The 24,336-nt window shown below is 37.7% G+C and overlaps 1 protein-coding gene and 1 long non-coding RNA gene across 2 annotated transcripts in view; one reads left to right on the forward strand and one right to left on the reverse strand.

The window, feature by feature from the left end:
- LOC108543479 (uncharacterized) overlaps positions 1 to 24,336 on the forward strand; it is a 55,656-nt gene that overhangs the window by 8,532 nt on the left and 22,788 nt on the right. The window lies entirely within an intron of this gene.
- Positions 1 to 24,336, reverse strand: part of LOC108543404 (cGMP-dependent protein kinase 1-like) — a 161,999-nt gene that overhangs the window by 8,490 nt on the left and 129,173 nt on the right. Inside the window, 2 exon segments of the mRNA XM_017893900.1 lie at positions 4,673 to 4,836; positions 6,053 to 6,194. Of these exon segments, the coding sequence (XP_017749389.1) occupies positions 4,673 to 4,836; positions 6,053 to 6,194 (306 nt within the window).

Below are 24,336 nucleotides of genomic sequence, written 5' to 3' on the forward strand. Positions count from 1 at the left end.
TTAGTCTAATATTCATTCAATATAGAAAACAAAATTATTTAGAAGAAAGTCGTCCAAAACCTCAAAATATTCAGAATGATCTACATTTGATAAACATAATTTCATAGATTTCTCTGTAGATTATAGACACAAAGGATTATATTATGCATATTTTTTGATTAAAAAATATTCGATTTAATTTTACTTTAAACTGAGGAGTAAAATGAAAAGAAATGCTAAATTTCAAATATGTGTGCTCCTTAGCCAATATTAATTCCTTAAATATTTCTCTAAAATTAAAAAAAAGTTCAAACTGAGTTTAGAGATTTCTGTAATGACATATTTTAACTATAAAATATATGTAAGATTACTAATTATTAATGATGAGAAATAACTATACCTATAGTTATACCTGCTTTCCCTCCTACCTTAATGTTTGTTGGTTTTAGTGTTATTTTAAGATTGCCAAACACTACAATGTTTACATTCTGTTCAGTTACCCAAATTTAAATTATTTGATTTAATAATTGATCAGTTCTAATTAATGAGACCCAAAACTCATCATCAATCTTTTACTAGTTTCTCTATTCCTGAATGCTTTATTTTGATTCATCTTTTGTTGACTTGATTGAATAGTAGTGTTTTGAGAAAGACTGGGGTCCACACTTTATATGTTGTGTTTGTATTTGAAGAATAACTTAACTCAGCATAAATTACTTACTTGGGTTATACCTTCTCTGACCCTCAGAGCTACGTAGTTCTTGATATACTATCTTTTGGCATTAAAGGTGCTGTAGAGAAGGTTGAGGCCAACTGGAACTTTAACTGTCTTGACTCCCAATACCACACATGCCATGTTTTATGGCTTTGATGCCAATAAGACTATTCCTTATTAATGAATTTAATTCATTAGTTCACCACATTAACATATTGTGGTGTTATTATTCTGAATCAGTTTCCCCATGGTCACTGCAGATCAAAACAATACACTGAGTCAAGTCTTTCTGCCATGGATTTTCTATTATGTAATTAAAGATGTTTTTTCTCCTGTTTGTAATATTCTATTCATACACATAATTGATTTTTTTTTCAATTTCCTTTGACTAATAGATTCTCTTTCTGAAATCATACCTATTTTCTTTTTTCATTATTTTTTCCAAGCCTGTCTACTATCTCCCTTGCTGCATTTTAATTGTTACTATTTTATTTTCTGTTACTTACAGCATGACTTTCAGTTCTGTAATAGTCCTGAGCTCTGCTAGTTACTTGTCTTCTCATTTATGAACACTGGCAAATATCTTAGAGGTTACTTTTAGGGAGATCATACTTTTGATAGCCTCAAAGAAATTATAGATAAGAGTTTATCTGAACACTTCCTCCTATATTTCCTTGATTCATTTTCTTGTGTGTTCTTTAGCTTCCTTTTACTTTTGCATCTTTCAGCTGACATAAATGGAAAACATCAGCTCAAACTGATTAAAATAGGAAAATATTGAACTTACAAAAGGACATTCCAGAGGTAGGGCAAATTCTAGACCTGGTAGGATCAGTGGTTTAAATACCTGGAGTTTTCCAGCTTTTCATTCTGCCATACTCAGTATTAGTTTCATCATGGCCATTTCCCCTCATAGTTATAGGAAGTCTACCAGTGGAAATAGGGACTTATATTCATCAGTAATTATTTACTGAGTAGCTATTGTAGAAAAAAAGAATTCTCCTCTAATAATGTATTTTAAAATTATTCTTGTAATTTATGTACCCAGTCCAATAAATGCCAATCACTAGAGGAATGCCATGTGACTGGAATACAGCTGAATCAAAATCTAAAATGGAGATAAATTCATCTTTTCCTAAGTTGGTGGGGAAATGGATCCTTGAGCAAAATCAGTAAGAAAGGAGCTGGTGTAGCCCCAGCTTGGAAGGGGCTGGGGTTGTAAGAGGGGCAGGGACTGGCTTCCCTGGGACCCTTTCTGACTATTACTTATCCTTAGATTGGGCCACCCACCATGAAGAATAGAACAGGGAAGATCCGAGGTTAGGAAGCAATGAGAAATTAACCAGTCTTCACTACAGTTTGTTCCCTTATGACCAGATCATGTATTTCCTTTGCCCTCAATTTAAAGCATTCAGGGAGATCATGTGGCTCATACAGAAGCCCCACCACATTCTCCGAAATCATGTGATTACACTGCCTCTCTCCCCTTTTCACTCCCTGTTGCTTCATTGACCAACATTATAAGCCTTAAAAGGCAGAATTGGTACATTTGTATGAGTTTTCCTTCACCTCAGTTCCTTTTCATTCTGTAGTACTTATTATGTCTCTACATGAACAGTGTTTGCTTTTCAAGGTCCAGCCAATCCTCTAAATGTTATTATTACTATCGAAGATCATTAGATATGACATTCAGGATGAAAATACTTTGGAGTCATGCTTGTAGTCCAAGAATCATTCCTAGTCACATGCCACACTTCACTGTGTTTGGCAGGTGTGTTTGTTGGAACTTTAATTGTAACTAAAGATCATCCTACTTGTTTTATTCATGCCTTCTCCCACCCGAAACCTTGGTCACCATCTTTCACCACCACCATCATCTCTTTGGGTAGAAAAGAAAAGTAAAGGTTTTTTAATGCTATTGTCTTTGACCAAAATTGTTTCTGTCTTGTTATTTCTTGAAATGGATATTAAGTTTAGGTATTTTAATCATAATGTTTCAATATATGTATTTATGGCAAAAAAAATTAAGTTCGGTTTTGACCATACAACACAAATTGTGACTTATAGTGCTTTGTTTTATCACTGCTCTGCTATTCCATAATTTCTATGTGCCTGAGGTTATTTAGAAAATGTTTTTTAAATTTTCAAGTATTTAGGTTTTTTATTTTAAATCTTTGTTATTAATTCCAAGTTTTATTATATTCCTGTCAGATATTGTAGCCTGTGAAATCTGTAAAGAATTAAGGGTTTTCTGTTATTAATTATTTCTTACAGTTTAGTACACGCCAGTTTTAAGATTAAGGTTTTAATCGTTTTACCTTATTACTTAATGATAAACAATGTCACATAAAGTTTAGAAATTTCATGGTTAACATTTTAGTCTAGTTATTATAAATAAATACTTTGCTTCCTCAAAAATAGTTAATATTTAGTTTTCTTCTATTTATTATATAGTTGGTTCTTATAGCAATTCTAAGCACACAGAAAGATTACCTTTTAATCTATCCCTCTGCTTATTTACCTATCTATCCATCCACATACATATGTTAAATTTAACCTTCTACTTTGTCCAAATTTTTCATATCTTTACAGGTCTACTTAATTGGTCATACTTTTAAAATAATTTACCTCCATCCAAAAGAACAAAATTGAACAATCCACATTGAACAAAATTGGATTAGGTCACACATAATTTATTTGAAGTCAACAGAGAAACTTTAAGAGCAATAATGTAAAATGCCCATAAATAAAAATAAAGTCAAAACACAACTATTTCTGGCAATGATTGTTGTCGTTGTAGCAGTAGCAGCTGCTAACATTCATGGAATGCTTACTATGTGCGAGACACTCTTCTACGTGTTTCTTGTATGCACTGAATCCTCACGGAGTACCATGTGCTCAAAGTCCTCAGTCTTTCTCTCATGTTCACTGTAGTGACTAAGTCCTCGTAAGTAATTCTTCACATCTCGCCTCACACTTACTCTTTCTTTCCATTGCCCTTGCCCCACTCTAGGTTGTCAGTGTCCTAGAACTAAATTACTGCAACAATCTTCAAACTAGCTTCCTATTCCTCTTCCAATTAGCTCAATTACTGCCAACTTGTTTTTCCTTAAATACCACAATACATATCACTCAACCTTTGTCAGAAAATCTCAATGATTCCCTCTGTAGATGGAGTCCAAACACTCGAGTGCAGCAATCATGATCGTCAAAAGATAACTGTTCCTGTTTTTTTTACACGGACCTTCTCCATATCTGTGACCATTATTGCCTTTCTCTTTAAGCCATGCCTGTTTGCTTAGAATACCCTTTTCTTGGTCTCTACATCTAAGTCCTATTCTTCCTTCAAGACACAACCGCCTTATATTCATTCTTCAAAAGCCTCTTTAGGAACTCAGCCCTATTCTGAAATCTGTATAACGCCCTTGTCACTCACTGTTTTAGCACATGTCATGGTCGTGTATTTGTTGTTCTTTTAGTATGGGTCCTTGAGGATCTTAAAGTCTGCTTTATACCTTGCGGTGTCCCTAGTGCCTATTTGAGTTGATGATTATAACATCACAGGAAAGATCTACAAAGCAGTCACCTTTCATTTAGATATAACAGTTGCTAACAGGTCCTCTTACTTCTATAGAAAATTGACCCTAGATATTTTTATATGATTATCATCTCCCCTGTTTCATTGCTGGCTAAATGACTGGACTAAAATATCTCACAGAAAGACATTATATCCTTCCACATTCATATATGTAAAAAAGAAGTAGCAATAATGAGACCAAAAGTTGGTGCTGAGGTGGTTGCCCTAGACTGACCTATTTTACACCTTACTTTTCCCGGTCATTCGTATAACTAATTGAACTGTGGTACCAAGATATGGTGAAATGTACTTTAAGATGGTTTAATCAGAGTGACAAAAGCGGGAGTGTGTAGCTGTTTGCTGGTCTATTTTTATCAGCAGTTCCCTATCAATATCCATACCTGCCAGTCAGGAGTTCATACATTAGGATTCCCAGTGACCAGTAGTCGGCTGAAATGTCATGGCCTTTGTTCAGGATGATCTCTGGGGCTACGTACTCTGGAGTCCCACAAAAAGTCCATGTTTTCTTTCCAAATCCTATTTTCTTTGCAAAGCCAAAATCAACCTTTCAAAGAGAGAAAAGCAAGATGCTTAAGCTTCTTATGATTAAAGTAATAAGTTATTTTGCTGAAGTATACCGATGATCTTAATAATTTAAAAACATGCACTTTATATAGTTCTGTCTTCTCAAAGAAATAGTCTGTATTGCAAACAAAGTATCCCTGATAAAACTCAGTTTTAATTGGAAAAGTTGACATGTGAGTATAGCATAAAATTCACATCATTAAAAATAAAGGTAAATCTTTCTTTCTGAATATAGTTTTCATTTTTCCTTTGTTTATGCTAATGGAGGTTAGGGTGTAAACACAGAATCTCTTCTGTACATAAAAATTTTTAAAGACCAGTTGGGCCTACTTAACATCTTTCCCAGAATATAAATGGTTTCTGCTGGATTTAATGAAGTCGACAATTCATTTAGTATTAATTATTTGAAAAGTTATTTTATTGTTGCAGGAAGTAAGTAACATAGTTATGAGACCGGTAACTCTGCCCTTGGTAAGCATAAACAGAAATAAAATTATAATGTATTCTTCATTTTTCTGGAACTCTTTTGAAGGAAGAGTCTTGACTACAGAAAATCTATTTTTTTCTAAAACGATTTGGTTGAAACTACAAATAAAAAACTGCCACTGATTTGATTTCTTTAAAACCACATGCTGAATAACAATTCTAAAAGTTTAAAATGGAATCAAGCTGTAACAGATCCAACGAAAGTTGTGCATTTGTAAATAAGAGAACTTCTCTTCTTTGGTAAATCTTTACAACTTTTGACTGTTGTTATTATTATTACTATTACATAGCCTGGCTAGCATTGCTTGTAAAGCACATTTATTTTCCATGAGCATTATTCTTAAATCTAAAATGTTGAAATGATTTATAGTTTTCCATAATATAAAAACCCATTGCTTGTGAATGGCAAAAAGCTGACTAGAGAAAAGGACTTCTACGCCTGTACACGTGCCAATAAGTATGTTTTCTCGTGCTTATGAAAGCGTGTTTTGCCAGAGTATTGTTAATTCAAACTTAGCCAACTTAATTTTTCATAACTGATGCATCATTTGAAAGAACATTCAGTTGAAAATTGTAATGTTAAAACCTGCTTTTAAGAAAGTTACAACATTGAAAAGGAAAACTGAGATTTCATATTAGCAAATGAACACAGTTTTATAAACAAATATTTTAAATCTGCAGGGCAGAAAGCATGTGTGAAAGGCACTGACCAGTTTGGCATAACCTCGGTGATCTAGGATGAGATTTTCTGGCTTGAGGTCCCTGTAAATGATTCCTTTGGAATGCAGATAGGCAAAAGCTTCTACCACACATGCTGTGTAAAATCTGGTTGTAGAATCTTCAAACGAACCTCTGAGATACAGAAAAGGAATGAAAATTGTACGAAAAATTAGTTTCTCTAACATGGCTTTATTTTTTTTTTCTCATTTCACTATACTCGTTTGCCAAAATTTAACCCAGAGACCACTGTCCTAATAGCTAAATGTTACATGATTGCCATTACATTGGATTTTCCGAAGCATTCAAGGATTAAGTTAAGGAATTCTCTGTCTTTATGAATGGAATAGTTAAATTTCACTTCCTGAAAGGGCTGAAAGAACAGTTAAACACACAACACATTTCATGTACTTAGTGTTTTCCTCTCAACAGCCCACTACAATCTAAAAAGGCACAGACTTATAGCAGTAGGCAGGAGAAAAAAAAATCCTATTTTAGAATTTGCTTACCAAGCATTTGTTTTTTAAAGGAGAAGTTTATGGGTTATTCATATTTATTCTTAGAAGGCCTGTTTTTTAATCTTTTTAAATAATGCACATACAGTTCATGAAAGTGTGAATAAAAGCTACTGTTTTCAAAGAACCACTCTGGAAATGAGTTGTAATGCTACTGATGCAATCATAATGCAAACTAAGTACTCTTCTGTTTTTGAAACTCCTGCAACCAAAACAAACAATATCTATCTCCTACACGACTGCATTCTTATTAAGAGGAAAAGATGGACTAAAAGACAATTAGAAAGAAAAAAGTAACTGGAAGGGAATGTTTATTAGTAATCTTGATTATGATGTTTAGCAGGAAGGCTCTCTCTCTCTCTCTCTGTCTCAAATATATGTGATATATGGGCACATACATGTTGATTGATTGACTGAATGAAATAATTTACAAAAAACCTTAGTATCTAAGGTTAAACCCTTCTTTCTAGGGCAGAAAGTTTAAATTTTAACTCTTCCCCCACCATGGTACTTCTTAAATAAACCATGTTCTTTTATTCTTTCTCAAGTAGTAAGCACAATTTAATAATTTCATTTCATAATTTAAAAATATTAGTGTGAACATCAGCTGCTGAGGTGGTTGAGAAGTAACATGAGTGACAAGCACACAAATTATTCTATTAATAGTGTGCAACAAATGATAGTCTCAGAGCTTGCTTTCATGAGTCTCTGATGCCTGTTTGCATTTTGGTGACACTTTTTTTTTCCCCAAAGTTGTGGAGTAAAGTTTAACAAACTGGGCAGTGGAATATGGTTACATTTTTACAAAATTTATAAGTGAATCAAGGCTAAAGCAACCACTTTTCAGGTTATCGTTCAGAAAAAGGTAGTATCTTCCAGAAAGAGAATGTCTTTGGTTCAGCTACTAATGTAACTGGAGTTTTTCACTGAAATAATCAGCTTTTCCTAAGACAAATATCATTCTTCTGAAACACAATTAATTCTAGGCATAATGATATGCATTCCTCTAGATTCTAGAATCCTAACTATAGTTACCATGATTCTTGAATCTCTCTTGAATAATATCTGAATGGAACAATTGCGAATTTATGAGCACAAGAGAAAGTTTGAGAATGGCATCCGTATGAGGAAATGAATGATATACTTCATGGTACAATTTTCCTCTGACTTGAAGATATCCTTGGCAGAGCTAAAATTCTATAATCGTATGTATTTGCAAAGGGATTAAAGTATTGCCTTGAAGGTCCTTTCTTCTTTGCCCTTAATTAAGTAGGTTTACCTATCAAAAGAAGCATATTTCTTTCACTTGAAGAGATTATATACCTTAAAGAGTAAGCATCTGTGTATCTATAATTAATATACAGCTTTAGCTACACCGCTATGAATTCAATCCCTTCTCAATGGAGAGCATTGCAAAGTAAAACAAAACAAAACAAAATGAAAGAGTAAAGGGAATGGTCTTATTTTATTTCACACTATATGTCTTGTTATTATTATTTTTTTTTGAGATGGAGTCTCACTCTGTCACCCATTCTGGAGTGCAGAGGCACCATCTCTGCTCACTGCAACCTCTGTATCCCAGGTTCAAGTAATTCTCGTGCCTCAGCCTCCCAAGTAGCTGGGACTACAGGCATGCACCACCATGCCCAGGTAATTTTTTATGTTTAGTAAAGATGGGGTTTCACCATGTTGGCCAGGATGGTCTTAACCTCCTGACCTCGTGATCCACCCGCCTCTGCCTCCCAAAGTGCTAGGATTACAGACGTGAGCCACCGTGCCCAGCTGAACTCATTCTTTTTTATGGCTGCATAGTATTCCATGGTGTACATGTGCCACATTTTCTTTATCCAGTCTGCCCATTGATGGACATTTGGGTTGGTTCCAAGTCTTTGCTATTGTGAATAGTGCTGCAATAAATATACGTGTGCATGTGTCTTTAAGTAGAATGATTTATAATCTTTTCAGTATATATCCAGTAATGGGATTGCTGGGTCAAATGATAATTCTGATTCTAGATCTTTGAGGAATTGTCACACTGTCTTCCACAATGGTTGAATTAATTTACACTCCCACCAACAGTGTAACAGCATTCCTATTTCTCCACATCCTCTCCAGCATCTGTTGTTTCCTGACTTTCTAATGATTGTCATTCTAACTGGCATGAGATGGTATCTAATTATGGTTTTGATTTGCATTTCTCTAATGACCAATGACGATGAGCATTTTTTCATGTGTCGGTTGGCTGCATAAATNCTGCATAGTATTCCATGGTGTACATGTGCCACATTTTCTTTATCCAGTCTGCCCATTGATGGACATTTGGGTTGGTTCCAAGTCTTTGCTATTGTGAATAGTGCTGCAATAAATATACGTGTGCATGTGTCTTTAAGTAGAATGATTTATAATCTTTTCAGTATATATCCAGTAATGGGATTGCTGGGTCAAATGATAATTCTGATTCTAGATCTTTGAGGAATTGTCACACTGTCTTCCACAATGGTTGAATTAATTTACACTCCCACCAACAGTGTAACAGCATTCCTATTTCTCCACATCCTCTCCAGCATCTGTTGTTTCCTGACTTTCTAATGATTGTCATTCTAACTGGCATGAGATGGTATCTAATTATGGTTTTGATTTGCATTTCTCTAATGACCAATGACGATGAGCATTTTTTCATGTGTCGGTTGGCTGCATAAATGTCTTCTTTTGAGAAGTGTCTGTTCATATCCTTTGCCCACTTTTTGATGGGGTTGTTTTTTTCTTGTAAATTTGCTTAAGTTCCTTAAAGATTCTGGATATTAACCCTTGTCAGATGGATAGATTGCAAAAATTTTCTCCCATTGTGCAGGTTGTCTGTTTACTCTGTTTACATCAGGACTGTCTAACTGTGATTTGATTGGGCCTTTTTGAAAGCTTACACATTCCTGATTACTGTTAGTAGAAGAGGAGATTATTTCTACAGTTGTGACTCTGGGCAACATACCTCTGCTTCCCTAATAGTCAATTGGTAATAGAATCAAAAGGACAAATGCATTGTTAAGGTTGTAATGAGTAAATGCTTAGGTGAGAGATCAATTTCTCATGAAATCTCTGCAGAGTATTGTATTTGCATTCTTAATAAGCTAGTCATTAGCAGAAAGATGGAAAAATGCTAATACAAACCTAAATTCATGAGAGGAGGCTATATTTTAGAATATGGACCCCGAAGCAAGAATCCTGGGCTCAACTCCAGACTCCATTTACTGTTTGTTCTTGAGCAATTAACTATATGTCTCTGGGTTTCTGTGTTCTCATGTGCAAAATGGGACTAATAAAAGTAACTATCTCATTGGATTGTTGTGAAGATCCAAATAATTAATAATGCATGTACCGAAAATAAGTGTCTGGTACACAACTTGGGCTCACTAAATGTAATAGTAGCCACTATGATTGAGCACCAGAAAACTCTTTTTTAGCTACTATGTCTTAATATAGGAAAATTAACTAACATAGTATAGAACAGGGATGAAGCATTTTCAGGGTGGAGGTTGGGGGTTTGCAACACCAATCCTCTCTGTTATTGAAGTGCTTCTGACTGCCAAAGCTAACTGCCACAAATCAACTGTGAAGAATCCTCTGCTAATCTCTGTTCTTTTCACTTTCCCCATGCTTTTCACATGGGCCAAAATTACCCTTTTATTGCCTGCTCTCCCTTTTTCACCATGAAGCAAACGGACCACAAATTGTACATCTTAAGGTCTTCAGTTCTTGACAACTCTATTTGTTTCCAGTTTTCTCTGTCTTGAGTCATTTTGGAATGTGGAGGGTTTTAGAAATCTAGTTTCCATTCCTTCAACACATTTATAGTGAGTATCTTTCACATATAAATATATTTGTGACTGCTTTTGAAAATTAAATGAAAACCTTGTCTCAAACTTTGATAAATCTGTACAATGCACGTACACAAAATGTTTACCAGCACCTCACTGTCCCATCACTGGATGTGTGATGTAGATAAGTTGTGAATTTTAAAATAGACATCTTGAAAGCAGTCACAAAGCATAGCACTGAGGTGACTCACAATGAAAAATTACTATTAGAATTGCAAATGACAATGTAAATTTGATTTAAAACAAATAAACTCTGTTTCATCAACAGTTTCGAGAGTTGCTTAAAGAAATAAATCACTTGCCTTATATAACTGTTTGAAATAATGAATTATGCCTTGACAGCTGTGTCATTTCAATTAAAAAAAGTAAGAGAGAAGGCCCTTATGCCCTCTTTGCGGATGGATGCTTGTTTTAAGCTAGATGGCAGTAGATAACAATTTGAGAGAAATAGAAGGTTATTTATGAATATTGATAGACTCAAATTAAAATTTAATCACAACGTTTAGTCAACTTGTCATAAACTGAGTTCTTGGATATCAGAATGTAACAGGAGCAAAGCATCTTTCATCAGAATATTTCACCTTTTTCATTGACGAGTAACAACAATCACTGAGTGTATGAACCTGAAGTATGTTGCAATCTGTGCAGATTTATTGCCAATTGTAAACTGAGGGAGGCTAAATTATTACAAAGATAGACTTATTTTCTTTGAAATACCTTCAATCTATGCCAGCTATTAGGGCATCTAAGATAGAATTTAAATAATTACCACCTTCCACAAAATAGCCAGAATCAATGAGACTAAATATAAAAAGTAATGCAGCATTCATGGGTTTACAACATACATATGGTATGACATGACCAGAAAGTGAGATGTATGACATTTGAAAATTATGGTTTCAGAAGTCGTTATTTAAGATATTCAGTAAGAAAAATAAACATACATATGTTAAAAATTCTAATTAAGTAAATGAGATGTTAAATTTTATTCAGTTCAAATATACATTAAATACTGATATTAATATATAATACATGTGTTAATGTTATACATTATATTCTATGTTAATATAAATACTAATATATATTTATTTACCATATTAACCACTTACACATTCTTACAAAAATTGCAGGATTTGCCAATTCTTTAAGTGTTAGGGAGGGAAGGTGAATGAAATATAATTTGTACCAACTTATTACAAATAATAGGACAGAACTAGTGGGAGACAAAGTGTCATAAATTAGAAAATAAAGCATAATAGCTAACAAAGAATAAACCAGGGAAATTTATAGGGGCAATTAACATTTCAATGCTGTAGTTCATGTCTCAAAGCTAGGAAATATGTATTAGTCTTCAAGCCATATTCCTATTTGTAAATAGATGGCATCATTTTAATTCTTACTTCTTGACAGCAAATACAACAAATAAAGAGCTGCCCTGTGCCGCCTCACTTCTCTTCTCTTCTCTTCTCTTCTCTTCTCTTCTCTTCTCTTCTCTTCTCTTCTCTCTCTCTCTCTTTTTTTTGGACAGAGTTTCTCTCTTGTTCCCTAGACTGGAGTGCAGTGACGCAATCTCAGCTCACTGCAACTTCTGCCTCCTGGATTCAAGTGATTCTCCTGCCTCAGCCTCCTTAGTAGCTGGGATTCCAGGCACCCACTACCATGCCCAGTTAATTTTTTTGTTGTTGTATTTTAGTAGAGATAGGGTTTCACCATATTGGCCAGGCTGCTGTCGAACTCCTGACCTCAGGTGATTCACCGCCTCAGCCTCCCAAAGTGCTGGGATTCCAGGCTTGAGTCACAGCTCACAGCCTCTGTGCTTCTTTTCTATGTTGATGAGAAGACAGAAAATGAGAAGCAGGGAATGGTCATCTCAGCTGTGAGGTGAGAGAAGGATGATGTCTGGGTTGTCATCAGAGTCTTCCTGTGCTAAATCTCTGAGGCTCGGAGTTATTTCCATGTCAGTAATGAATAAGGTCAGGCCAGCCTATCTTCAGATCAGTCTAAGTAAATTTCTTGTATACTTTCAGAATAGCTTTTCCATTATTGCTTCTGTCCTCTGACACAAGAGGAAAACTGAATACATTGACAGGGTGGATTTTTTGACCCCAGATATTTTCATATATACTGTGACTAATAGCATAACGGCATAATCTTTCCCTTGGTATTTTTTTATATATTTCTAACAATTAATCTTTAAGATTTTCAACCTCAATTTGAACAAACAGAAAGCTGGTCAATGGCAATATTAATTGGAGCCTGAATGTCTAAAACTATGTTTTTTTCCCCTGGCAAGTTTTTTGAGAAGGAAAAGGAAAATCACTTAGAATAAAATAAGGCTACATGCCTACATAGGAAAGAAAGTTGGCCAGGGATAATTATTCTCAGATGATTTTACCTATAGTGGTTAATTCAGCACCTCTAAATCTTTAGGAACAAGCAGGTAGCCACTATTACTCTAGATCATGACTCTTCATGGAGTATTAAATATATTGGGGGGCTCAGCAATTGTGTACCTCAAATCCAAGTGTGATAAAAGGGAGGAACAATGTAAGGACTATTTCTGTAGATTATGACTCTTCATGGAGTATTAAGTATACTGGGGGGCTCAGCAACTGTGTACCTCAAATCAAAGTGTGATAAAAGGGAAGAACAATGTAAGGACCAAAAAGCAACCAAGTGGAAGTAAAGAAATCCATTGACATTTTCCTTCCCTTTACTCCTCCCAAAGTAAGCTGCTTCTTAATAGCAAACCTTTGCTACCAGAGGCATCAGGATACATCTCACTCAGAAGGCTTGGCTGGCATTATGAACAAAATGTGAAATCGAGTTACATAAGGCAAATTATGAAACAATACTTTCGAAAATAAGTTGAAAACGAATGCCTGTGCATGTTTGATACCTAATGAGTGGACTTTAAATTGAGTTTTATTATCATCATTATTATTATTGTTTTTATTGTTCTGGTTAAGAACATCATTAAATGATTTAAAAAGCTATGAGAAGATGTTGGAGAGATCATGGCAGTTGGGAGGCAGGACTAGATTGCAGCTATGGACAGAGTAGTGGGTGATGGCTCACCTTGTGAATTTCAGCTCCAGATCGACTGCAAGAGCAAACCAGCGATTCCAAGAGGACCCAAATACCCTCTGAAGGAAGTGGACTGCTGCAGGACCCAGGAGACACCCCAGAACTGTGAGTGCCTCAACTGTGGAAGTGGGAAAGGGAAACCCTCCTCCCGGGACACACCCCGCCACAGGAGAAGCTGAAGGTCTGTTTTTGGGAGAAGTTTCCGACTTTACTTGGAGTTGAGTCAGTTTGGAGAGCTGAGTGATATACAGGGGAAGAGGAAGCAGCAGAAAGGCCCTGGGAGCTCGCTGGGTCCCCTAGCAGGCCATTCCTGCCTGGCACCAAAGGGATCCAGCAGAAAAGGAGCAGGGGGTAAAACTACACAGGCAGAAGCAAATCTGTAGCTGAACTTTGCAAAAATTTGAACTGGGTGAGAAGTCTCCTGTCCGGAACTCGGGGGAGGACGCAAATCTGGTGTGTAGGCTTCACAAGTGGAGGAAGAACCAAACCCTTTTCTTTCAAAGCTGGGAGGCAGATAGCCTGGGCCAGGTTTTCAAACCCCTATCACTCTCCACCTGGAAATGGTCTGGGGGCTGTTGGGGCTGGCACAGTGGAAGTGAGACTGGCCCTTCAGTTTGCATGGGAGCTGGGTGAGGCCTGTGACTGCCTGCTTTCCCCCACTTCCCTGACAACCTGCATGACTCAGCAGTGGCAGCCATAATCCTCCTAGGTACACAACTCCAGTGACCTGGGAATCACACCTCCATCCCCCACAGCAGCCAAAGCAAGACCCACCCAAGGAGAGTCTGAGCTCAGACACGCCTAGCCCCGCCCCCACCTGACAGTCCGTCCCTACCCACACTGGTAGCAGAAGACAAAGGGCATAAAAACTGGGAGTTCTAGGATCCTGCCCACCTCTGGTTCCTCCCCGTAATACCACAACTGATGCTTTCTGGAAAGTGCCACTTCCTGACAGGAGGCCAAACAGCACAAAAAAAGAACATTAAACCACCAAAGCTAAGAACCTTCATGGAGTACGTTGTACCCCCCACCACCTCCACCAGAACGAACATTGGTATACAAGGCTGAGAGAACCATAGATGGTTCACATCACAAGACTCTGTGCAGACTACTCCAAGTACCAGTATGGAGCCAGGTAGACTGGCTGGGTGGCTAGACCCAGAAGAGAGACAATAATCGCTGCAGTTTGGCTCATAGGAGGCCACATGCATAGGAAAATGGACAGAGTACTACATCAAGGGAACACCTAGTGGGACAAAAGAATTTGAACAACAGCTTTCAACCCTAGACCTTCTCTCTGACAGAGACTATCCAAATGAGAAGGAACCAGAAAACAAACCCTGGTAATATGACAAAACAAGGCTCTTCAACACCCCCCAAAAATCACACTAGTTCACCAGCAATGGATCCTAACCAACAATAAATCCCTGATTTACCTGAAAAATAATTCAGGAGGTTAGTTATTAAGCTAATCAGGGAGGGACCAGAGAAAGGTGAAGCCCAATGCAAGGAAATCCAAAATATGATACAAGAAGTGAAGGGAGAAATATTCAAGGAAACAGATGGCTTAAAAAACAATAAAAAATTCAGGAAACTTTGGACACACTTTTAGAAATGCAAAATGCACTGGAAAGTCTCAGCAATAGAACTGAACAAGTAGAAGAAAGAAATTCAGAGCTCAGAGACAAGGTCTTTGAAATAGCCCAATCCAACAAAGGGAAAGAAAAAAGAATAAGAAATATGAACAGCCAGGTGTGGTAGCTTATGCCTGTAATCCCAGCACTTCCAGGGGCTGAGGCGGGTGGATCACGAGGTCAGGAGGTCGAGACCATCCTGGCTAACATGGTGAAACCCCATCGCTACTAAAAATGCAAAAAATTAGCCGGGCGAGGCGGTGGGCGCCTGTAGTCCCAACTACTTGGGAGGCTGAGGCAGGAGAATGGCATGAACCTGGGAGGTGGAGTTTGCAGTGAGCCGAGATCGCACCACTGCCCTCCAGCCTGGGCAACTGAGTGACACTCCGTCTCAAGAAAAAAAAAAAAAAAAAAAAAAAAAAAAAATATGAACAAAGCCCCAAAGAAGTCGGGGTTTATGTTAAANGAATAAACCAGGGAAATTTATAGGGGCAATTAACATTTCAATGCTGTAGTTCATGTCTCAAAGCTAGGAAATATGTATTAGTCTTCAAGCCATATTCCTATTTGTAAATAGATGGCATCATTTTAATTCTTACTTCTTGACAGCAAATACAACAAATAAAGAGCTGCCCTGTGCCGCCTCACTTCTCTTCTCTTCTCTTCTCTTCTCTTCTCTTCTCTTCTCTTCTCTTCTCTTCTCTCTCTCTCTCTTTTTTTTGGACAGAGTTTCTCTCTTGTTCCCTAGACTGGAGTGCAGTGACGCAATCTCAGCTCACTGCAACTTCTGCCTCCTGGATTCAAGTGATTCTCCTGCCTCAGCCTCCTTAGTAGCTGGGATTCCAGGCACCCACTACCATGCCCAGTTAATTTTTTTGTTGTTGTATTTTTAGTAGAGATAGGGTTTCACCATATTGGCCAGGCTGCTGTCGAACTCCTGACCTCAGGTGATTCACCGCCTCAGCCTCCCAAAGTGCTGGGATTCCAGGCTTGAGTCACAGCTCACAGCCTCTGTGCTTCTTTTCTATGTTGATGAGAAGACAGAAAATGAGAAGCAGGGAATGGTCATCTCAGCTGTGAGGTGAGAGAAGGATGATGTCTGGGTTGTCATCAGAGTCTTCCTGTGCTAAATCTCTGAGGCTCGGAGTTATTTCCATGTCAGTAATGAATAAGGTCAGGCCAGCCTATCTTCAGATCAGTCTAAGTAAATTTCTTGTATACTTTCAGAATAGCTTTTCCATTATTGCTTCTGTCCTCTGACACAAGAGGAAAACTGAATACATTGACAGGGTGGATTTTTTGACCCCAGATATTTTCATATATACTGTGACTAATAGCATAACGGCATAATCTTTCCCTTGGTATTTTTTTATATATTTCTAACAATTAATCTTTAAGATTTTCAACCTCAATTTGAACAAACAGAAAGCTGGTCAATGGCAATATTAATTGGAGCCTGAATGTCTAAAACTATGTTTTTTTCCCCTGGCAAGTTTTTTGAGAAGGAAAAGGAAAAATCACTTAGAATAAAAATAAGGCTACATGCCTACATAGGAAAGAAAGTTGGCCAGGGATAATTATTCTCAGATGATTTTACCTATAGTGGTTAATTCAGCACCTCTAAATCTTTAGGAACAAGCAGGTAGCCACTATTACTCTAGATCATGACTCTTCATGGAGTATTAAATATATTGGGGGGCTCAGCAATTGTGTACCTCAAATCCAAGTGTGATAAAAGGGAGGAACAATGTAAGGACTATTTCTGTAGATTATGACTCTTCATGGAGTATTAAGTATACTGGGGGGCTCAGCAACTGTGTACCTCAAATCAAAGTGTGATAAAAGGGAAGAACAATGTAAGGAACCAAAAGCAACCAAGTGGAAGTAAAGAAATCCATTGACATTTTCCTTCCCTTTACTCCTCCCAAAGTAAGCTGCTTCTTAATAGCAAACCTTTGCTACCAGAGGCATCAGGATACATCTCACTCAGAAGGCTTGGCTGGCATTATGAACAAAATGTGAAATCGAGTTACATAAGGCAAATTATGAAACAATACTTTCGAAAATAAGTTGAAAACGAATGCCTGTGCATGTTTGATACCTAATGAGTGGACTTTAAATTGAGTTTTATTATCATCATTATTATTATTGTTTTATTGTTCTGGTTAAGAACATCATTAAATGATTTAAAAGCTATGAGAAGATGTTGGAGAGATCATGGCAGTTGGGAGGCAGGACTAGATTGCAGCTATGGACAGAGTAGTGGGTGATGGCTCACCTTGTGAATTTCAGCTCCAGATCGACTGCAAGAGCAAACCAGCGATTCCAAGAGGACCCAAATACCCTCTGAAGGAAGTGGACTGCTGCAGGACCCAGGAGACACCCCAGAACTGTGAGTGCCTCAACTGTGGAAGTGGGAAAGGGAAACCCTCCTCCCGGGACACACCCCGCCACAGGAGAAGCTGAAGGTCTGTTTTGGGAGAAGTTTCCGACTTTACTTGGAGTTGAGTCAGTTTGGAGAGCTGAGTGATATACAGGGGAAGAGGAAGCAGCAGAAAGGCCCTGGGAGCTCGCTGGGTCCCCTAGCAGGCCATTCCTGCCTGGCACCAAAGGGATCCAGCAGAAAAGGAGCAGGGGTAAAACTACACAGGCAGAAGCAAATCTGTAGCTGAACTTTGCAAAATTTGAACTGGGTGAGAAGTCTCCTGTCCGGAACTCGGGGAGGACGCAAATCTGGTGTGTAGGCTTCACAAGTGGAGGAAGAACCAAACCCTTTTCTTTCAAAGCTGGGAGGCAGATAGCCTGGGCCAGGTTTTCAAACCCCTATCACTCTCCACCTGGAAATGGTCTGGGGCTGTTGGGGCTGGCACAGTGGAAGTGAGACTGGCCCTTCAGTTTGCATGGGAGCTGGGTGAGGCCTGTGACTGCCTGCTTTCCCCACTTCTCTGACGACCTGCATGACTCAGCAGAGGCAGCCATAATCCTTTTAGGTACACAACTCCAGTGACCTGGGAATCCCACCTCCACTCCCCCACAGCAGCCACAGCAAGACCCACCCAAGGAGAGTCTGAGCTCAGACACACCTAGCCCCACCCCCCACCTGACAGTCCGTCCCTACCCACACTGGTAGCAGAAGACAAAGGGCATAAAACTGGGAGTTCTAGGATCCTGCCCACCTCTGGTTCCTCCCCGTAATACCACAACTGATGCTTTCTGGAAAGTGCCACTTCCTGACAGGAGGCCAAACAGCACAAAAAAAGAACATTAAACCACCAAAGCTAAGAACCTTCATGGAGTACGTTGTACCCCCCACCACCTCCACCAGAACGAACATTGGTATACAAGGCTGAGAGAACCATAGATGGTTCACATCACAAGACTCTGTGCAGACTACTCCAAGTACCAGTATGGAGCCAGGTAGACTGGCTGGGTGGCTAGACCCAGAAGAGAGACAATAATCGCTGCAGTTTGGCTCATAGGAGGCCACATGCATAGGAAAATGGACAGAGTACTACATCAAGGGAACACCTAGTGGGACAAAAGAATTTGAACAACAGCTTTCAACCCTAGACCTTCTCTCTGACAGAGACTATCCAAATGAGAAGGAACCAGAAAACAAACCCTGGTAATATGACAAAACAAGGCTCTTCAACACCCCCCAAAATCACACTAGTTCACCAGCAATGGATCCTAACCAACAATAAATCCCTGATTTACCTGAAAATAATTCAGGAGGTTAGTTATTAAGCTAATCAGGGAGGGACCAGAGAAAGGTGAAGCCCAATGCAAGGAAATCCAAAATATGATACAAGAAGTGAAGGGAGAAATATTCAAGGAAACAGATGGCTTAAAAAACAATAAAAAATTCAGGAAACTTTGGACACACTTTTAGAAATGCAAAATGCACTGGAAAGTCTCAGCAATAGAACTGAACAAGTAGAAGAAAGAAATTCAGAGCTCAGAGACAAGGTCTTTGAAATAGCCCAATCCAACAAAGGGAAAGAAAAAAGAATAAGAAATATGAACAGCCAGGTGTGGTAGCTTATGCCTGTAATCCCAGCACTTCCAGGGGCTGAGGCGGGTGGATCACGAGGTCAGGAGGTCGAGACCATCCTGGCTAACATGGTGAAACCCCATCGCTACTAAAATGCAAAAAATTAGCCGGGCGAGGCGGTGGGCGCCTGTAGTCCCAACTACTTGGGAGGCTGAGGCAGGAGAATGGCATGAACCTGGGAGGTGGAGTTTGCAGTGAGCCGAGATCGCACCACTGCCCTCCAGCCTGGGCAACTGAGTGACACTCCGTCTCAAAAAAAAAAAAAAAAAAAAAAGAAAGAAAGAAATATGAACAAAGCCTCAAAGAAGTCTGGGATTATGTTAAATGACCAAACCTAAGAATAATTGGTTTTACTGAGGAAGAAGAGAATTCTAAAAGCTTGGAAAATGTATTTGGTGGAATAATCAAGGAAAACTTCCCCAGCCTTGCTACAGACCTAGACATCCAAATATAAGAAGTACAAAAAATACCTGGGAAATTCGTCTCAAAAAGATCTTTGCCTAGGCACATTATCATCAGGTTATCCAAAGTTAAGACGAAGTAAAGAATCTTAAGAGCTGTGAGGCAGACACACCAGGTAACCTATAAAGGAAAACCTATCAGATTAACAGCAGATTTCTCAGCAGAAACCCTACCAACTAGAAGGGATTGGGGCTCTATCTTCAGTCTCCTCAAGCAAAACAATTATCAGCCAAGAATTTTGTATCCAGCAAAACTAAGCATCATATATATATATGAAGGAAAGATACAGTCTTTTTCAGAAAAACAAATGCTGAGAGAATTCACTGTTACCAAACCACCACTACAAAAACTGCTAAAAGGAGCTCTAAATCTTGAAACAAATCCTGGAAACATATCAAAACAGAACCTCTTTAAAGCATAAATCACACAGGACCTATAAAACAAAATACAAGTTAAAAGCATAAACAAAAAACAAAAGAAACAAAATATACAGGCAACAAAGAGCACAACGAAGGCAATGGTACCTGACATTTCAATACTAACATTGAATGTAAATGGCCTAAATTGGCCACTTAAAAGATATGGAACTGCAGAATAGATGCAAACTTGCCAATCAACTATCTGCTGCCTTCAGGAGACTCACCTAACACATAAAGACTCACATAAAATAAAGGGCTGGAAAAAGACATTTCATGCAAAGGGACACCAAAAGCCAGCAGGGATAGCTATTCTTACATTAAACAAAACAAACTTTAAAGCAACAGCAGTTAAAAGAGACAGAGGGGCATTAAATAATGATAAAAGGCTCTGTCCAATAGGAAAATATCACAATCCTAAACATACATGTGCCTAACACTTGAGCTTTCAAATGTATAAAACAATTACTAATAGACTTAAGAAATGAGATAGATGGCAACTCAGTAATAGTGGGGGACTTTAGTACTCCACTGACAGCACTAGACAGGTCATCTAGACAGAAAGTCAACAAAGAAACAATGGATTTAAACTATATCTTGGAACAAATGGACTTAATAGATACATACAGAACATTTCATACAACAACTGCAGAATACACATTCTATTTAACAGCACATGCAACTTTTTTTCCAACATAGACCATATGATAGGCCATAAAATGAGCCTCAATAAATTTAAGAATATTGAAATTATATCAAGCACTATCTCTGACCACAGTGGAATAAAACTAGAAATCAACTCCAAAAGGAACCATCAAAACCATACCAAGTACACGGAAATTAAATAATCTGCTCCTGAATGCGCATTGGGTCCAAAACGAAATCAAGATGGAAACTGAAAAATTCTTTGAACTGAAAGACAATAATGAAACAACATATCAAAACTTCTGGGATGGAGTAAAGGCTGTGCTAAGGGGAAAGTTCATAGCCCTAAATGCCTACATCAAAAAGACTGAAAGAGCACAAACTGACACTCTAAGGTCACACCTCAAGGAACTAGAGAAACAAGAACAAACGAAACCCAAACCCAGAAGAAGGGAAATAACCAAAATCAGAGAAGAGCTAAATGAAATTGAAGCAAGCAAACAAACAAAAGAATACAAAATATAAATGAAACAAAAAGCTGGTCCTTTGAAAAGATTAATCAAATTGATAGATCATTGGCAAAATTAACCAAGAAAAGAAGAAAGTCCAAATAACCTCACTAAGAAATTAAACAGGAGATATTACAACTGATACCACTGAAATATAAAAGATCATTCAAAGCTACTATGAACACCTTTATGCACAAAAACTAGAAAACCTAGACGAAAAGGATAAATTCCTGGAAAAATACAACCTTCCTAGCTTAAATGAGGAAGAATTAGATACCCTGAACAGACAAGCAGTGATATTGAAATGGTAATTTAAAAATTACCAACAACAGAAAAGTCCAGGACCAGATGGTTCATGGAACAATTATAGCAGACATTCAAAGAAGAATTTGTAATAATCCTTTTGACACTATCCCACAAGACAGAGAAAGAAGGAACTCTCCGTAAAAATAATAAGGGTGAAGCCAGCATCACCCTTATACCAAAACCAGGAAAGGGCATAAACAAAAAAGAAAACTGCAGACCAATATTCTTGATGAACATAGATGCTAAAATCCTTAACAAAATACTTGCTAACCAAATCCAACAATATATCAAAAAGACATTCCGCCATGATCAAGTGGGTTTCGTACCAGGGATGCAGGGATGGTTTAACATACACAAGCAGATAAATATGATACACCACATAAACAGAATTAAAAACAAAAATTACATGATCATTTCAATAGTGGCAGAAAAAGCATTCAACAAAATCCAGCATCCCTGAATGATTAAAACTCTCAGCAAAATCTGCATACAAAGAACATAACTTAATGTAATAAAAGTCAACTATGATAAACCCACAGCCAACGTAATACTGAATGGGGAAAAGTTGAAAACATTCCCTCTGAGAACTGGAACAAGACAAGGATGCCCTCTCTCACCACTCCTCTTCAACATAGTAGTGGAAGTCCTAGCCAGAGCAATCAGACAAGAGAAAGAAATAAAGGGCATCCAAATCAGTAAAGAGGAAGTCACACTGTCACTGTCTGCTGACAAAATGATCGCTCACCTTGAAAACCCTACAGACTCCTACAGAAAGCTCCTAGAACTGATAAAAGAATTCAGCAAAGTTTCTGCATGCAAGATTAATGCACATGAATCAGTAGCTCTTCTATATACCAACAGTGACCAAGTGGAGAATCAAATCAAGAACTCAACCCCTTTTACAAAACTGCAAACAACAACAACAACAACAACAACAACAAACACACAACCAAGGAAATAATAGATGACCCAAATGACATAAACATCTCATGCTCATGGATAAGTAGAATCAATATTGTGAAAATGACTATACTGCCAAAGCAATCTGCAAATTCAATGCAATCCCCATCAAAATACCACCATCATTCTTCAGAGAATTAGACAAAAAAAGTCTAAAATTCATATGGAACCATAAAAGAGCCCACATAGCCAAAGCAAGATTAAGCAAAAAGAACAAATCTGGAGGCATCACACTACCTGACTTCAAACTATACTATAAGGCCATAGTCACCAAAACAGCATAATACTGGTATAAAAATAGGCACATAGATCAATGGAACAGCATAGAGAGAGAAGCCAGAAATGAACCGGCAAATAACCTATAGGCCATCTTAAGTCAGCCAACCTGATCTTTGAGAAAGCAAACAAAAAATATTAAAGTAGTGTGAAAGGGACACCCATTTTCAATCAAATGCTGGCTGGATAATTGGCTAACCATAAATGTATGGAAAATACAGTCCTGAATGTCCAGTCATAAAGTCCATATAACAAGATAGGAGAATGAACTGGATCCTCATCTCTCACGCTTGTACAAAAATCCAACTGCAAGTGGATTAAAAGGACTTAAAACCTAAGACATGAAACTAACTAAAATTCTACAAGATAGCATTGGAAAAACCCTTCTAGATATTGGCTTAGGCAAAGATTTCATGACCAAGAACCCAAAACAAAATGCAATAAAAACAAAGATAAATAGCTGGGACCTAGTTAAACTAGTGAGCTTTTGCACAGCAAAAGGAAGAGTCATCAGAGTAAACAGACAACCCACAGAGTGGGGGAAAATCATCACAATCTATACATCTGACAAAGGACTAATATCCAGAATATACAGCAAACTCAAACAGATCAGTAAGAATAAAAACAAATAATCCCATGAAAAGTGGGCTAAGGCATGAATAGACAATTCTCAAAAGAAGATATGCAAATGGCCAATAAACATATGAAAAAATGCTCAACAACACTAATGGTCAGGGGAATGCAAATCAAAACCAAAAGGTGATACCACCTCCCTCCTGCAAGAATGGCCATAATCAAAAAATCAAAAAAACAGTAGATGCTGGCATGGATGGCAGTGAACAGGGAACACTTCTACACTAGGGAATGTAAACTAGTGCAGCTGCTATGGAAAACAGTGTGGAGAACTAAAAGTAGAACTACCATTTGACCCAGAGGAAAAGAAATCATTATTCAAAAAAGATACTTGCATACTCATGTTTATAGAAGCACAATTCACAATTGCAAAATCATGGAACCAACTCAAATGCCCATCAATCAATGAGTGGATAAGGAAACTGTGATATATGTGTATGGGCATATATACATGTATATACACATATGATGCATATCTATATCTATATATGGATATATAGATATATATGATGGAATACTATGCAGCCATACAAAGGAATGAATTAACAGCATTTGCAGGGAACTGGATGAGATTGGAGACTATTATTCTAAGTGAAGTAACTCAAGAATGGAAAACCAAATATCGTATGTTCTCACTGATATGTGGGGGCTAAGCTATGAGGACACAAAGACATACAAATGATGCAATGGACTTTGGGAATTTTGGGGGAAGAGTGGGAGGGGGGCAAGAGATAAAAGACGACAAATATGGCACAGTGTATACTGCTCGTGTGATGGGTAAACCAAAATCTCACAAAGCACCACTGAAGAACTTACTCATGTAACCAAATACCACCTGTACCCCAACAACTTATGAAAAAATAATTTTAAAAAAGCTATAAGAGGATAGTTGGACTCTCCCTTTGTGG

The sequence above is a fragment of the Rhinopithecus bieti genome, unplaced genomic scaffold (genome assembly GCF_001698545.2).
Source record: "Rhinopithecus bieti isolate Rb0 unplaced genomic scaffold, ASM169854v2 scaffold_364, whole genome shotgun sequence".
Classification (NCBI taxonomy): Eukaryota; Metazoa; Chordata; class Mammalia; order Primates; family Cercopithecidae; genus Rhinopithecus; species Rhinopithecus bieti.